This window comes from Epinephelus fuscoguttatus, linkage group LG24 (genome assembly GCF_011397635.1).
Source record: "Epinephelus fuscoguttatus linkage group LG24, E.fuscoguttatus.final_Chr_v1".
Lineage (NCBI taxonomy): Eukaryota > Metazoa > Chordata > Actinopteri > Perciformes > Serranidae > Epinephelus > Epinephelus fuscoguttatus.
The window spans coordinates 12,971,255-12,986,936 of record NC_064775.1 but is presented as its reverse complement, the minus strand read 5'-3'; the positions used below and the strand labels follow the sequence as shown (position 1 = coordinate 12,986,936).

General features: G+C 40.4%; 1 protein-coding gene across 1 annotated transcript; it reads right to left on the bottom strand.

The window, feature by feature from the left end:
* Positions 1 to 1,869: 1,869 nt before the first annotated feature.
* Positions 1,870 to 15,470, bottom strand: cldn10a (claudin 10a). Its single transcript, XM_049570133.1, has 6 exons — positions 15,183 to 15,470; positions 7,949 to 8,462; positions 5,627 to 5,788; positions 5,366 to 5,447; positions 5,158 to 5,262; positions 1,870 to 3,170 (listed from the first exon to the last, which is right to left on the bottom strand). The coding sequence occupies exons 2-6, from the start codon at positions 8,166 to 8,168 to the stop codon at positions 3,044 to 3,046; spliced, it is 696 nt and encodes a 231-aa protein (XP_049426090.1). The 5' UTR covers positions 8,169 to 8,462; positions 15,183 to 15,470; the 3' UTR covers positions 1,870 to 3,043.
* Positions 15,471 to 15,682: the final 212 nt, after the last annotated feature.

The following is a 15,682-nucleotide window of genomic DNA, read 5'->3' as shown; positions in this document are numbered from 1 at the left end:
AAACAGTACTTTATTTAACTGTATTATAGCAGTACTTTATTTAGCTGAATTATAGCAGTATTTTATGTAGCTGAATTGTAATAGTATCTTATTTACCTTTATTACGACAGCACTTTATTGAACTTTATTATAACAGTACTTTATTTAGCTGAATTGTAACAGTACTTTATTTAACTGTATTACAAAAGTACATTATTTATTTTTTTGGGCATTTTGCCTTTATAGATAGGATAGTCAGGCGTGAAAGGGGGAGAGAGAGAGGGGGGGGGGATGACATGCAGCAAAGGGCCATAGGCTGGATTCGAACCTGTGCCGCTGCGGCAACAGCCTTGTACATGGGGCGCCTGCTCTGCCACTAAGCCACCGACACCCCTCGAAAGAACTTCATTTAACTTTATTATAACATTACTATATTTAACTTTATTATAGGCTAACAGTACTTAATTTAACTTTACCTTAACAATACTTTTTTAACTTTATCACAACAGTATTTTATTTAACTTTATCATAACAGCACTATATCTAACTTTACTGTAACAGTACTATATTTAACTTTACAATAGGCTAACAGTATTTTATTTAAGTGTATTTTAACAGTACTTTTTTTAAACATCATTATAACAGTAGTTTATTCAGTATTTTAGTAGTAGTAGTAGTAGGAGGAGGAGGATATTTCAAATTACTAAGATGTATGTTGTGTTACTGATGGAGCCTTAAAATATTGCAGTATTTTTTATAGCCCATATCACCCCTTACTGCAACTTTAATGACCTTTACATGTTCCATGAAACATGTAACAACACTGCTGCTATGACCTAAGCTGCTTGCAGCATCATTCTTGCCTCAGGCTTTAAGCTGCTAGTTATTAGTAATTTTACCAAGACCTCAGTGTGCTGTGGGTCTCATAATCACAGTGTAACGTCTTTGTGCTGTTATCATTAGAGTTAAATCTGAGGTTATGAGAGTTAGGGGGAGTGATGAATGTCTGGCGGGGATGAAAGAGCTCCTCTTTGTTTCTGGATCCCCTCGGCTTATGAGTTATTGGTAGTGGTAGGGAGATATTGGAAATGGTGGACCACTGGGTAGCCTTGCTTTGTGTGGTGAGGGTCGATTTAATCAGCTTTAATTAGCATGACACTGAAAAAATTAACAAAGGAGTGTTTATGTGACCTGAGCTGACCAGGCTTTAAAGAAGCTGCAGTAAATAACAAATCTACTCAAAGTTATACCTGATCTTTAAATATGTGCTTTATTAGCAGTGAAGCTCAAAGGACACAGTTTTACCTGTCACATACTGTCAGCCATTAAATGTGCATTAACACTGCTCTCTGGTGGTGTGACTGTAGTAATGGCACAGTGCCCTCAGACTCCCTCATCTTGCTGCTGCAGTGACGACTTTTCCATCAGAGAATACATAGGTCAGGGATTTCTGACTTCTTTTGTGCATTCATTGAATGACAGTGTCGCGTATTGCTGATCTGCTGCTCTTACCTGCTGCTCTCCTCAGGGTGTACTTGCATATGACAGTAGGGGCAGGTTAGTAGGTGTTTAATACTAATCTGCTTAAGTTACTACGCTAACACACTGAACTCAGATGATCTACATGTTAATCATTATACCGGTTTATAATTCAGCTCAAAGCACAGCTATGTCTCACAGAACAAACAAAGATTCAAGAATAATCCGAAAGGTAAACGTAATTAAGTGTTAGGGAATTTATTATTTTCTTATTTACTACCTGGGTAATCATCTCACAACACTTTAGATTTACCTTGTGTCCCGTTGTGGTTGTCCTGACCCTCAGGTTGGGAACCACATGTCTGGGTAAGCTGTTCTTTAAAAGATGCACATTGTAAAATGAAGGTTTATATGTCGTTTTATTTTACAGGTAGCATGTTTGAGAAGCTCAGAATACACCATAAACATACCAGAGGCAATTTCAAAATGACTATAAATGGATATCTAACTTTTAAAGTGTCTGTGAGGAGGAAGTCATTTAAAAAGCTAGAGGCAGTTCATCTCATGTGCAGTTTTAACAAATGCAAATGCAGACATTAGACAGCACAATACCACCATTATATCAGAGCGCGTTCTGCAGAGCCCAGGACACCTGACACTTGTTTACGGATACAAGGCGCCAGAAAGCACAGGGCAACCGCTCTCTGCCAGCTGGTTCAAGTATCCAACCTGTGGGCCAGGAGGTTTTGCGTAACATAGCCTGGGGTTCCTATTGATAATAATTCCTAGGTGGAGATGGATGGCTGATATGAGGGGAAGTCTCCGGTCGGGCCTCCAGCTCTGTATAGTCATCTCTGGGGTCAGATGTGACCCAGTGACCCTCGGAGGGGAGATCAGTCCAGGCCAAGAAAAGGAGAGAGGCCCTCAGGACATTCATCTCTCTGCTTGAGAAATATTAACTGATGCAGCTTTCAACTGAAGGAGCAACATCATGGGAGATTTTAAATCTACTTGTTTATTTTTTTGTTACTTTTAGTTGCCTGAAAATAGCATTTAACCACAGTTACAGACTTTTGTTGCTTCCAAAACAGCTGGCTTATGCATCTAGTGGTCTATGAAAACAGAACTGCTTAGAATGAAAAAAAAAAAACTCAACAAATCTGTTTCCTTTAGATATTGCTGTCTGATTGGCCTTTGACTCAACAACTATAAAACAGAGATTTAATATGTCTCCAGTCTGTGTGAGACGGGCAGGAAAGGCCGGCTTGTTGAAGGTGACCGGAGAGTCTGACCAGTGTTTTGTGCCAAATCAAATTTCCTGCCCTAAAAGAAAAACAAGCTTATCTTTTACTTTTCATTGACAGAAGCGCCCCCCAAGGCGCAGCCATTTTTAAAGATGAATCCGGCCACTTAAACTTAGTGTATTAAGTAAACTGACACAACTTACACTTTCCAGCCATCATTTTTAATGCAGCTGGGGTACAAAGTTCATAACAGTGAAAGGTGTCCTCTGCTTTTACTGGTGACTGCAAACTGTTAAAAGTTTCCCTAATCAGCTCATGAAACAACAAGACAGAGTCCAATGTCACACATAGGCGTTTCTTCCAAACTGCCTCGGCGGCTCTCCTGGTTCCTTCTGGAGGCTGACGATCTTGCTGTGCTTGTTGCGTGCTGTAGCAAGTGATGCAGCTGCGGAGTAGGAGTATTCAGCTCTGCAGAGAGACAAAACAAGAATAAGAAGTGAAAAAAAAACATACTGCATGTTAAGGGAAGCACCCATTGGCATATGACCTTAGTAGAATACACAATAAATGAGACACAATTTGAAAGTAGCAATGCCATGCTAAAATTGTTCTCTTTAAATAGTAAAAAATGCTAAACAGTAATTTTTAATTGCATTTTTATCTCCCTTCTTTCTATTTGTCTTAGCTTTTTTGCTGAATCCACACTTTAACACGACTGCAGTCTACAGCCATACTAGCAGCTTTGTAAAGCTGTACTTAGGCATAGCTAAATGCTAACATCTGCATGCTAACATGCTGATGTTGACCATGTTTACTGTCATAGTTTAGCGTGTTAGCATGCTAACTTTTGCTAATTAGCACGAAACAACACAGGTGTAGATCCGAGTCATATGACTTCAACTTGAGTCAGACTTTGACTATAGTCTCGCTCACCAGACCTTTCTCAAGAAAAGAAAAGTCTGGCTGGGCCGACTCTCACTTTAAGATTGGAAAAAAAAACGCCCCGGCTGCTTGTATTTCTTTCAACCAATCACAATCGTTTTGGGTGGTGCCACAGCAACGGTGCACTTGCAAAAATATTGCCGGGGGAAACAGGTTTTGGTGTAACACGCCCACAAAAATATCGCCTACAGGACGCGAACCATGGCAGAAAAATGGCTACATCCCCACAAGATCAAACACCGCAAAAGTTAGTAAAGGACGTGTTGAAAACGGTTGAAAACTGCTACACAACTGGAGCTGGTAGGGCAGGACTTCAGCAGGTGGCTCGTTCGCCCAATGACAGGCTGATCTATGCAGTGAACTTCCGCCCACTCAGACTACTTTGACTATGACACTAATGACTCACTAACTTGACATCAATTCATTGCCCTTTATTTGCTGAATCAACTAACAAGAACACGATTTAGTCTCAGCCAGTCAACACTAAAGACCCCAGATTATCCATTTTGTTTGATACAATCCGAAAGTGTCCAATCAAGTTGCAAGAGAGAACCAGGAACGTATAACGCTATGTTGCTAAGGGGCTGTTGGAAAAAATCATGATCATTTTGTTGGCGTACAAAAACTACACAGTGGTCAACAATAGAAATTGCAATATGCGAAATGTTCGCGGAAGAAATTACAATTATTAATTTCAAAAAGCATTCCTGGTAATTTGATTAATTGATTTGTAAATTTAATATATTGTTGTTCTGTTGTTTGAATGGCAATACAGTGAAGAAAGCGTTATGACTTATTCAGGACTTGAGACTCAAAGTTTAGGACTTCAGACTTGTCAGTCTCTCTTTGGGACTTAAGTTCAAAGACTTGAGACCTACTTGATCATCAAAGTTATTAGTACATCCCGTGAGCACCGTGAATGTTTCTGAAAAAATCATAGCGGTCCATCCAGTGGTGGTTGAGTCTGGCGGCTAGTGTGGCTAAGAATACTTGCATGATCCTCATTTTAAAACACTTCAGTAGAACAAAGAATTGAGGAGACGTGACTTAAAGTGTGACATCCACAACAAAGTGACCACCCACCAAATATCTGTAAACCTCATGTACTGGCCTGAGACCAAATCCTGCTAAATATTTCTAAGGGAAAGTTACCACTATTTTACAGATGCAACATTTCCCTATAGGTTCCCTCAGTCAAGGTGACTTTGACTTGGGAAAGGTTCTTATTGCTGGACTGCAACAAAGGAAACATTCAGCTGTCAACAGCCACATTACTAATCAAAATGATGATCATGTAACCTGCCCTGTAGGTTCAGCAATTATGAGACAAGATGTTGAGAGAGATTACTGGATGTTTGTTACTGTAACCGTCTCTCCATTTCAGTTAAAGTCATTATTTAAATTGCTTGATTGAGTTAGGAACTCAGTGCAGTTTAGAATCTGTCCAAATCAGATTTCCACTAAGGGATCACATTGCTAGCATCCAGCATGTTGGAAAAATGGAGCAACGTGCCTGAGACTGAAGCCTTCAGACAAGGAGAGACAGAAGACAAGTCCTCCGAGGATACACAGCACCGATCCAGCCCAGCCGATGAAGAGAGCTGCTCCCAGCTCAAACCTGAAGGGTTAAAGTGGAGAAATTTACGACTGGACTTCCTTTCATCTGAATGTGGTTTTGATCCGCTGTCAAACGAGCCTTTCTTTTAATCCTGAATACTTACTTTTGGGCAACGAAGAGGGGGTCAAAGAAGTCAGTTGTGATCCTGTGAGCATATATGGAACATGCAGTCATGCAGCAGAGGCCTGTGGAAAGAAATAAGAGGATTTCTACTTCATACTGAAATCAAAGCAGAAAGAGCTTATAACGTAATTCAGTTAAATGCTCATTTATTCCAAAGTTGAACAGCCTCCTAAAATGCAGTTCAAATTATGCATTCTCTGTAAATCCAGACACAAAGGATGGTAATCGGCATGGGTTGTACCGCTGAGGATGAAGTGGAAGCCTGAGAGGACGGTCAGACGAGCCTTGGTGGTCTCAGAGCCTCCTATTTTCGTGCACTTCATTCCTACCAAGGCCAAGATGGCACCAAAGAACCCCAGACAAACGGAGGCGATCATCAGACCCCGACACACCTGGATATAGGCTTCATGAGAAGCACAGAACAGGGATGCATGCTTTAAATTAGTGGTTCCCAACCTATATGTCTTGTGAAAAAAAGTTATTTCTCAAACTAAGAATTTCACGTATTTTAACAAATTTTCTTCTGTCTGAAACTCCACTTTAATACCCGTCTCTTTAGGCCCCACTTCCATAAAAGCCCATCTGCTCTAATGAGTCATTGCTTCTGGGTCTTCCACATCTGCACTCTTGGCCGCTGACTCACTATCATTGCAAATTCTTCACAGTTGGACATGTTTCAGCTGAAATTTGACATGAAACAGGGGCGAAATAAACAACATCGGCAACCAAGATTCCATGTTTCCCAGACATTAACATATAGCTTCAGTTAGCAGTGTAGGCTTCTTTAAGTAGCTTTACTGAAGCAGATGACCATATTAAGAAATAATGCTGACGCCAGCTTGTTGGAAATGGTGAAAACAGAATATTCAGAACGGTCTTTAACTAGCAGGGATTACTTTTACACAACCAAATTCAGTATGAACATCCGACATTGTAACATGACAGAAAATAAGGAAAAGTAACAGGTCGTTTTTAAAGAAATAGTTCAACATTTTACACACTTTTTAACATACCCACTTTGTAGCAGTTAGATAAGTACATAAATAGCACTCTTATGTCTGTATGCTAAATGTAAAGCTACATCCGGCAGTTGGTTAGCTTAGCTTAGCTTAGCTTAGCTTAGCTTGGAAATGGAGAAAAGGCTAGCCTGGCTCTTTCCAAAGGCAACAAACCATAGCTCACCAATAACAACATTATATCTTGTTTTAATTTATACCAGGAGTTTGAACACCACAAGCTCAGCTAAGCCAACAGTCTTCTTGCTGTAGCTTCATATTTAGCACACACACACACACACACACACACAGAGTGGTATTGATCTTCTCAACTCAATGCAAGAAGTAACAAAATGTATTCTTAATAATGTCAACCTTTTCTTACAGAAGCCTTAAGAGGTGAAATAATTTGTGGCTATTTACAATATTTTTATATTAACCAAGGATCATGAGACTGCGTATATGTAAAGTTGTCATTTATAGTGACAAACCCACAGAGAATTATCACCTATTACCACTGGACTTATTTATCAGGTGACCACAAACATGACTCCAAATTAATGCTAATGTCGCTTGATGTGTAAATTGGCAACTGTTTTGCAAACACGTCAGCCATATCAACTTAAAAATGTATATTATTATTATTATTGTTTATATTATTAATATTATTGTTATTATTATTATATAGCATATTATTATATAGTTATTATTATATAGCATTTTTCTGGATACTCAAAGATGCTTTACAGAGAAACAACCAAAAAAAAAACACCTAGAAAACAAACAAAACAAAATATATAGTGTGTGTTCACAGCTTGTTTCTGCTGCCCCCAAGTGTCCAAAAAGTTATTACAGGTTTAAAGTGTGAGTGATTTCCCTGATTTTATTATAGCAGATGTGAAAATCTTTTTTCACAAGAAAAAAGCTTTGAAATTTACAGATTTTTTTAACCATTCAGTGACCCTTCAGTTTCATCTTGGCACCTTTTGGATACTGCTGCTTTAAACCAAAGGCTTGGAGGAAGAGGACAGGAGTTTAAAGCATAGCGCCTATATGAATTAGAATTTATTTTATCAACTGCAGGTACGGACTAATAAGAAGTGGTGTCTTTGAAACTGTACAAATGTTTCAAATTGCCTCAGGACAAGCCTTAGAGTCAGAGCATGTCAAAGCAAACATTTCCTTATTGTTACTGGCAACTAATGGGAAGTGACAAGTGACCTCTATGACAGTATGACTTTCTCAGATTGCTTCATTCGGACACATTAGCAGGCTGTGTCAGTCCAGCTCAGCTTGTTCACTTACGTATGCCTTTAGTGGCCTTTAACTTTAAATGTTATTCGTGGCCTGAAGCCGGAGTCACAGAAGGAAATATCAAGTTCCAAATGCATTTGTTTACAATGGTGGTCATTCATCCAAAAACAACAGGTGTTTTGGGCGTCAGTGCTTCGGTTGGATGGATAACTACAGATGCACAGTTCCTCAGAAACACACACAAAGATAGATTTATCTCAGCTGCCTGACCTCAGGAAGACAACATCAACAACCACGGTCATCTCACAACTCACCATCCAGAGCCAGCATCGAGGGAAAGTCCTTGCAGTTGGACACACCGGTGGAATCAGTCACACACGTTTTCCATAGGTTGGACCAGAAGGTCGCTGTGGTGATGACCGTCCCGTCCACGGAGGACACCTTCCAGTAGTCTGTAGGCAGAGTGGACGATACCAGGATCCACCCTGAGATGGTCAGAATAAATGCAACGATCTCTGTTGCCATGTTGCCCATTCTCCCTGTGGCTTGGAGGTCCGGACTGGGACAGGACAGAGATCTTTCCCTCAGGAGTGACACAGAGAGGAGGTGGGAGGGTCGGTCCTGGACAGGTGCGTCAGCATTGGCTGTTCTGCAGAATTTTGCTTCTCCTCCACCTGCTCCACCTTAGAACCAGTACTTTAAAGTGTGTGTCATTCACTGACACACAATCAGCTGCTGTATATTGTGTTGGTGTGTGGTGGTGGCAGGATGGGGGGTGCACACGCTAGTCATCACTCCACACAGTGTGCATAGGGTCTGCAAGGGGATCTGCAGGAGGAGGAAGTCTTTAATTGAAAGGATCTGAAAAGTCTTTGACAGAGGAGGAACACAAGATGAGGAACAGAGATAGGAGAGATTTGACTGAATGAATGAACTGTGTTTTTCTTATGCTTTTTTCATTGCAGTTCAGTTTGGATTCTTATCGCAATGCTGCATGAGCACTTAGCAGTCGAGTACTTCATGTCATTATTATATCAGCAGCACTAAATAAAGGCAGTGCAACTGGTTAGAATATTATTCCTTACTGGTTTTACAGCATGATAGCTTCATTAGGTGGCAGAAAGGAGAGGATACTTTAAGCTACCTGAGAGGACATTTCCTGCTCCTAACTAACCTAACCACTACCCATACTACCATGTATGTCACAAAAAGATTTAGTATGTCCCCATTTTGGCTATTCTTACCCACAAGCCTCTGCGCAACAGGAAGTACATCACAATGACTGGACTGCAAACAGATGACAGCTTGACAGCTGATTGATAGGTGTCAGAAGCTGCAATGATGGATGACAGTGCATTTAAGTGACTGTCACCTGGTCAAAGAGTAATAATAGGATTAGAAATGGTTGAAGTGAAGGAAATAATCATAAAAATTACCACCAACACAAAGACAGAACTACGACAATAACAATGACAGAGAAATGTATGTGTAATTTCTTTGTTGTAAATATGTTAGAATCCACAATGAATGCAGTTATAACTTAGAAGTTCAAACTATATGCATTGCAAAGTAGCAACAGTAGAGCTCTCTGGGTCACTCTCTAGCGAGCAAATGCTGTTTTGTTTTGTCTCCAAGGTGAGAGATATATGAGCAAGAGAGTCGAAGTTCAGGGTGTAATATTATGAGACAGATTGATTGTGATGATTGTGTGCATACTGCATTCAGCAGTATGTACTTTATGAAAGCTGCTGCAGTACTTACTTAAAGTAAAAAGTCGTTGGGTCATTAGGTAATTTTTTGGGGTCATTTTGTGCTTTTGTGTCTCTTCTTGGTTGGTTTGTGCCTTTTTGAGGTTGTTTTACCCAGTTTTAAGTTATTTTGTGTCTCTTGGCAGTTCCTTTGTGGTCTCTTTGTGTCCCTTGCTGGTCAGTACGTGGCAGTTTGATTGACATTTTGCAGGTGAAGGCTGGTGGGAGGGTTACACACACTGGGCCCCTGGGCCTGTGCCCGTCAGGCCTATTCACTAATCCAGTAGACAGGAAATAGTTCCTACATGAAACTGCTCACAACAAGGTCTGTGGAGTATCTTGAGTAATCAGGTCATGATTTCTGGAAAGAGACATTGCTGTATGTTTGATTTTGAGGTGAACTGTTCCTTAAAGAGCAAACCAAGTGATTAAGTTGAAATGTTATTGCAGTAGGCTGACATGATTTGATTTATTACCTAATTGTCATTAACAGTAAGAGGAGCATAAACAAATCAGAGAAGCCTAAGTCAAAAAATACCCCCACAGGCTGGATTACTGTCTGATAAGACACTCAGGTGGCTTCCTGCTGTCCTGTCTCAGCTGCTGAGCAAACAGCTAGTTTCAAACTGGGATGCAAACAGTGACAGGAAGGTGAGTCAGAGGAAACACAATCTTTTCCTTCAGTAAAGATTGAGGGAACTCATAAAGTAATTGAAAGGCAGTCATAAATTCACAGATAAAAAATATAACATGTTGAAGTGTGAGAGCATAATTAATCCTCTGAGCAGAACAAGGCAGTGAGCCTGGAGATAAAAGACTATATACATATGATGTGACACTCAGGTGGCTTCCCGCTGTCCTGTGTCAGCTCACTAAGGGTTGCCAAGCAAACAGCTAGCTTTTTAGTTTTAATCAGTGGCTGCAGGGTCTGTGTTCTGCCACTAGGTTTAGTTGTATTGATCATTTTGATGCTTTTTGGAATAGGAGGGACTTGTGTAAAAGAGATCATCTTCACCTCAACAAAGTGGGCACACGTTTGCTCACTGCAAATTCTGTGTCTTTTATTTCTTTTTATTTTGTCAAATGACCTTGATCTCTTCATGATCACAAATTTTTGTCTGTTACAAGACGATCCCGTCCCCCTACTTGAAGCCTCAGAATATGTTTACACTTTTATTAGTGAGTTTGCTGAGCTGGTTTCTGAAATGCTACCTCGTTTTGATCAGCTGCTCATTGTTGGTGATTTCAATGCATGTCTGCTGCCCCTCTGACCAACTGGGCCGGGAGTTTGTTAGTCTGTTCGAGTCTTTTAACTTAGCATGTGGTTGGTCTGGTCCTACTCACACAAAAGGTCATACTCTTGATCTTGTGTTATCTTAAATCTGGAGTACCCAGATATCAAATGTGTAGATCCCTTTTTCTCTGACCACCAGTGTCTTATGTTTAATATTGTGCTTCCTAATGTTGTTGGTCACCCTGTTCCTAAAAGGAGAGCTAGAATCTATGCCCTGGATTAATGACAGTATTTGTGAGCTTAAGCGAAAGCGCCACAAGGTGGAAAGTGTGTGGAAATTGTCAAAATGCTCAGTTCACTTGGAAACGCTCAGGTCTCTTTGGAGAACTTCTAATGCAGAGGTTAAAAATTCTAGAGCTGCATATTTTTCCTCTTTAAATGTGAAAAATCAGTCAAACCCCAGAATGCTGTTCAACATTGTGAGCCGTGTCAATGATTTCAGATGCCACCCCTGACAAATGCAAAGAATTTCTTTCATTCTTCAGATGTTGCATCTCTCCTCCAGATTCCCCAATCACGGCCATGATCAGGATCCCTCTGTTCTTTTGCTCCTATTACATTAACCTCTTTAGCTGACCTGGTAATGAAGATGAAACCCTCAACCTATCCTTTAGATTTTCTCCCTGTAAAATTTTTGAAGGAAGTTTTTACCACAGTTTCCCCTTATATTTACAAACTTAAACTGCTCTCTATCAACTGGTTCTGTTCCTGTGTTTTTTAAGACTGCCCTGGTTCAACCACTTTTAAAAAGACCATCTCTTGAGCCGTCTGATCCTAATAATTATAGGCCCATTTCTAATCTCTCATTTTTTGGCAAAGGGTTCAGAAAGGATTGTAGCGGATCAACTTCTGGCTTTCATAAATGACAATAAGATCTTTGAGAAATTTCAGTCTGGTTTCAGAAATAAATCAAAGCACTGAAACTGCTAAGGTTTTAAATGATTTGCTACTATTACTACTAACCGATGCTGGCCATGAATCCATTCTTGTCCTCCTCGATTTAAGTGCCGCATTCAACCCTATTGACCGTAACATCCTTCTGGACCCTTCTATTGATCCTTCCATCAGTGGTATGGCTCTATAATGGTTCAGGTCACACCTTACAGACAGGTGTTTTTGTGTAGGTATTGCTGATGCCAGTTCTGGTGCAACAGATGCCCACTGTGGGGTGCCTCAGGAGTCAGTGCTAGGTCTGATTCTCTTCGATTTACATGCTCCCTCTCGGCCATCTTATATGCAGACATAATATCAGTTTCCATCTGTATGCAGCTGATACTCAGATCTATCGAAGCTGTGATCCAACAAACAACTACCAAAACACAACTAACCTGCTAAACTGCCTTTGTGACATTCACAAGCTGATGTCATAAATCTTCCTCGAGCTTAATAATGACAGGACAGAGATATTGATCATAGGGCAAGATAGTGCAAACGTTCAAATATCAAACAGTCTTGGTTCTCTGTCCCACTCAATAACCTCACACTGTAGAAACCATGGTGTCATTTTTGATCAAACCCTCAGTTTAGACAAACATATAAATTCGGTAGTTCAATCCAGCTTCCACCATCTCAGAAATATCTTGAGAATCAGATCATTCCTTTCCAACAAACATCTGGAAACTGTTATTCATGCATTCATAACCAGTCGTTTAGATTATTGCAATTTCTTGGTCTCTGGTTAAAAATCCTGCTACCTGTTGCTTTTAGAATTGATTTTAAGAAGTTATTGATTACCTACAAAGCCCTGAGAGGCCTTGCTCCAAGTTATATAACAGATCTTTTATTGCCCTATGTTGAGATCCTCAGATGCATCTTTTCTTGTTGTTCCGAGGTCTAGATTAACTCACAAATGTGATAGAGCCTTTGCAGTCAGAGTTCCATGACTTTGGACTGACCTCCCTGAGGAGATCAGGGCCGCACATTCTGTCTCATCTTTTGAATCACTTCTAAAAATCTAGGATTGAGGGAACACAAACTAATGGAAAGGCAATCATAAATTTACAAATAAAAATATAACATGTTGACGTGTGAGAGCATAATTAATCCTCTGGCAGAATGGGGCAGTGAGCCAGGCAGGCTACTAATTAATTAAATTCCTAATCTTGTGCTGAAAAACTGTTTACAGTGTTGTAGGTCACCCCATTTTATTGCAGAGCTTTTTCAAACAAGGATTAGATCTTAATCTCTGTTTGAAGAGAAAGAGGGATTGTTTCCGGGGGAAAATAATGACCCCAAACATTTCCAGACACTGTTGCACTGCAGCGACCCTGATCCTGGTGCAGTTTCTGGGGTCATAAAACGGGCACAGGTACATTGTCCCGAGCCAGCATTCCAGGAAAACTAAACCCAGGTGTTGTAATGTCAGTGAACGACAGTGAGGAGGTGCTGAGAACATTGTTGCGTAAATCTCTAGATATTTGATGCCTTGATGCGTTTCCATGGCCGCTGTTGCCGGGTAATCTCAGAGGGCCTAATCCTATAAATCTGCTAATGAAAGGGCAGCAGCTGGAACAGGTTGTTATCTGTGTTAACCTGTTGATGACATCCCATTAAGGGCACAAATATGATAGGAGGATGATCTAAATCTTTCCATTGAATGGAAAATCATTCATTTCTCATGCAGGACAAATGTGTTTAGCTTTCTTGATGACACACTTTTAGTGCAGCCTAGCAGGATGATGCAAAATATGACACAAACCTATTTTATTATTATTATTTTAATGTTTTAAAGCATCAGTAAAATCAGCAATTGAACACACAATAAGCAGCAGAACATAGCTCATCAATGACCTAAAATTAATATAAAATAAGATGCAGCTGTTGCAGTTAAAGTTATAAAGTTTATAAAGATGGGTTTTAAAATCAGGGTTAAATTCTGTAATGCAGTCCAGTGTGCAGATGTAAGGTGAGAGTGAATTCCAAAGTTTAGGTGCAGCATAGTAGAGGGCCCTGGCACCCATTATGCTGAGGTTGGTGCCTGGTGGTGCCAGCAGACCTGCTGATAAAGACTGCAGGGAGCAGGGGGTGGGTGGGGGGGTGTAACTCTGAAGGAGGTCTGTGACAGCAGCAGGGGAAAGATTATGAAGGGATTTAAATGTTAAAAATAAGAATTTGGACGTAAAATGGCTCTTTTGATAGTAAAGTCTGTCGACCCTGATCTAGCACCATCATGAGGTCAAATATTTGATTTGTGTAATGCCATGGTTTGTGAGTAAACACCTGCAAAATTAATGTCACTCCCATCAGCCTCTGCTGTACTTTGTGTTTAGTGCGAATTAACAATGTTAGCATGCTACTATGCTAAACATCAGCATGTTAGCATTGTCACTGTGAGCATGTTAGTATGCTGATGTTAGCATTTAGCTTAAGCACTGTTGTGTCTGGGTACAGCCTCACAAAGAGCTGCTAGCATGACTAAAGCTTTGGTCAAGTTTACATCTGTGCGAGGATGACTTGGTGTGGCAGGAACTGGATATTTCAGCAGTTTATCGAAAACATCTTAAGTATTTTGAATTTTCTCATTGTGTGCTAACCAGATAGCACGTTCAACTGCATCATATTGTGTCAAAGCAAGTAGACTATGTAGCAAGACTATGCAAGTTTAATTTTTGGTTCACTGTGGGGGTATACCAGCATTCATTTACCAAAGACAGACAAATATGCGCTATAAACAAAGCTTAAGATGCATTTGACTGATAGCATTATTATCATTAATTACTGTTCAGATTTTCTATAGGTATTGTGATAGTATCGTTCGCACAAATTCTTTTGACCATGATAATTGTGTGGTGAAAATCTGATATCATGCCAGCCTGGGTTCACTGTGTAAGACCTTGGCTTCTTGACCTCTCATGTCCCCTCTGTTTCCATCTTTTATCAGTTACATGCTGTTTGCAAAAGTAAAATCTGCCTCCTCATGTTGGGGAGTATATCTATGTTCACCTCTAACTCAAAATCCTCTTAAAGGAGACCTTTAAATGGGTTGATGTTCTCAGTAATGATATCCCCCGGGGCAAATGTTAAGTGTATGTTTCCCTGGGTCAGTATGTCGAAATCACCAACCTACAGCTTCCAGCCTACTGATGTTATTCTTTTCGAAACGCATACTCTCAAATTTGTGGGTAAGACAGTTTTCTTGACTTTAGACGATAGTTCTCCTCCGTGGCTTGAGGATATTTACCACTCAATCCTCATTTGAAACTTCCACATCCCTTTCTTCTTTTGCTAATTTAACTATAAAGCTGGCCATGTTGGTTGAGATTCTCAGTCATCCAGGTAATTCTAAGTGCTATATCGAAGGCAACTGGACTTGCTTGAGTTTCCTGAAGACGTTTCACCTCTCACTCGAGCTTCATTACTTCTAATTGCCTGGTCAGGAGTCTCAAGCTTTTAACGCTGTGTGTTGTTGAGGTCACATGAGTCGTTGACCCACCCAGCCATCATGTGTGTCGTTAGGATTAGATGGGTCCAGGTGTGAATGGATGTTAAGTTGTGATAAGTGCTCACCTGCTGTGGTTAACAATGGTCGGTACAGTTTGACATCGATGGCTTCGTTCACTCCTCTTGCAAACCATCTGATGTGAACATTGCTGTCCTCAAAGAAGTGTCCCTTCTTCTTGAGATGTAAATGACCATCTGAGTCTTCCCCTGAGGAGCTGGCTGTCCTGTGCTGAGCCATGCACTTGTGAAGTGGTTGTTTTGTTTCCCCAATGTACAAATCTGCATTCCTGGCTGCATTGAACTGCATACACTTTATTTATCTGCTTTTGTCTCTGTGTTTTGTCCTTGGGGTGAATAAACTTCTGCCTCCATGTGTTACTGGGTTTAAAGTGCATAGGGGTGTGGTGTTTGTTAAAGATCCTCCTGAGTTTTTCAGATACTTCTGCAACATAAGGAATGACAATGCAGTTTTCGTTTTCTCGTCTCTTCCTGTCTGTCTGTCTCTGTGAAGGTAGTCCTTACCAGTCTCTTACAATGGTAGTTGTTATCAAGAGCCATGGGACCCT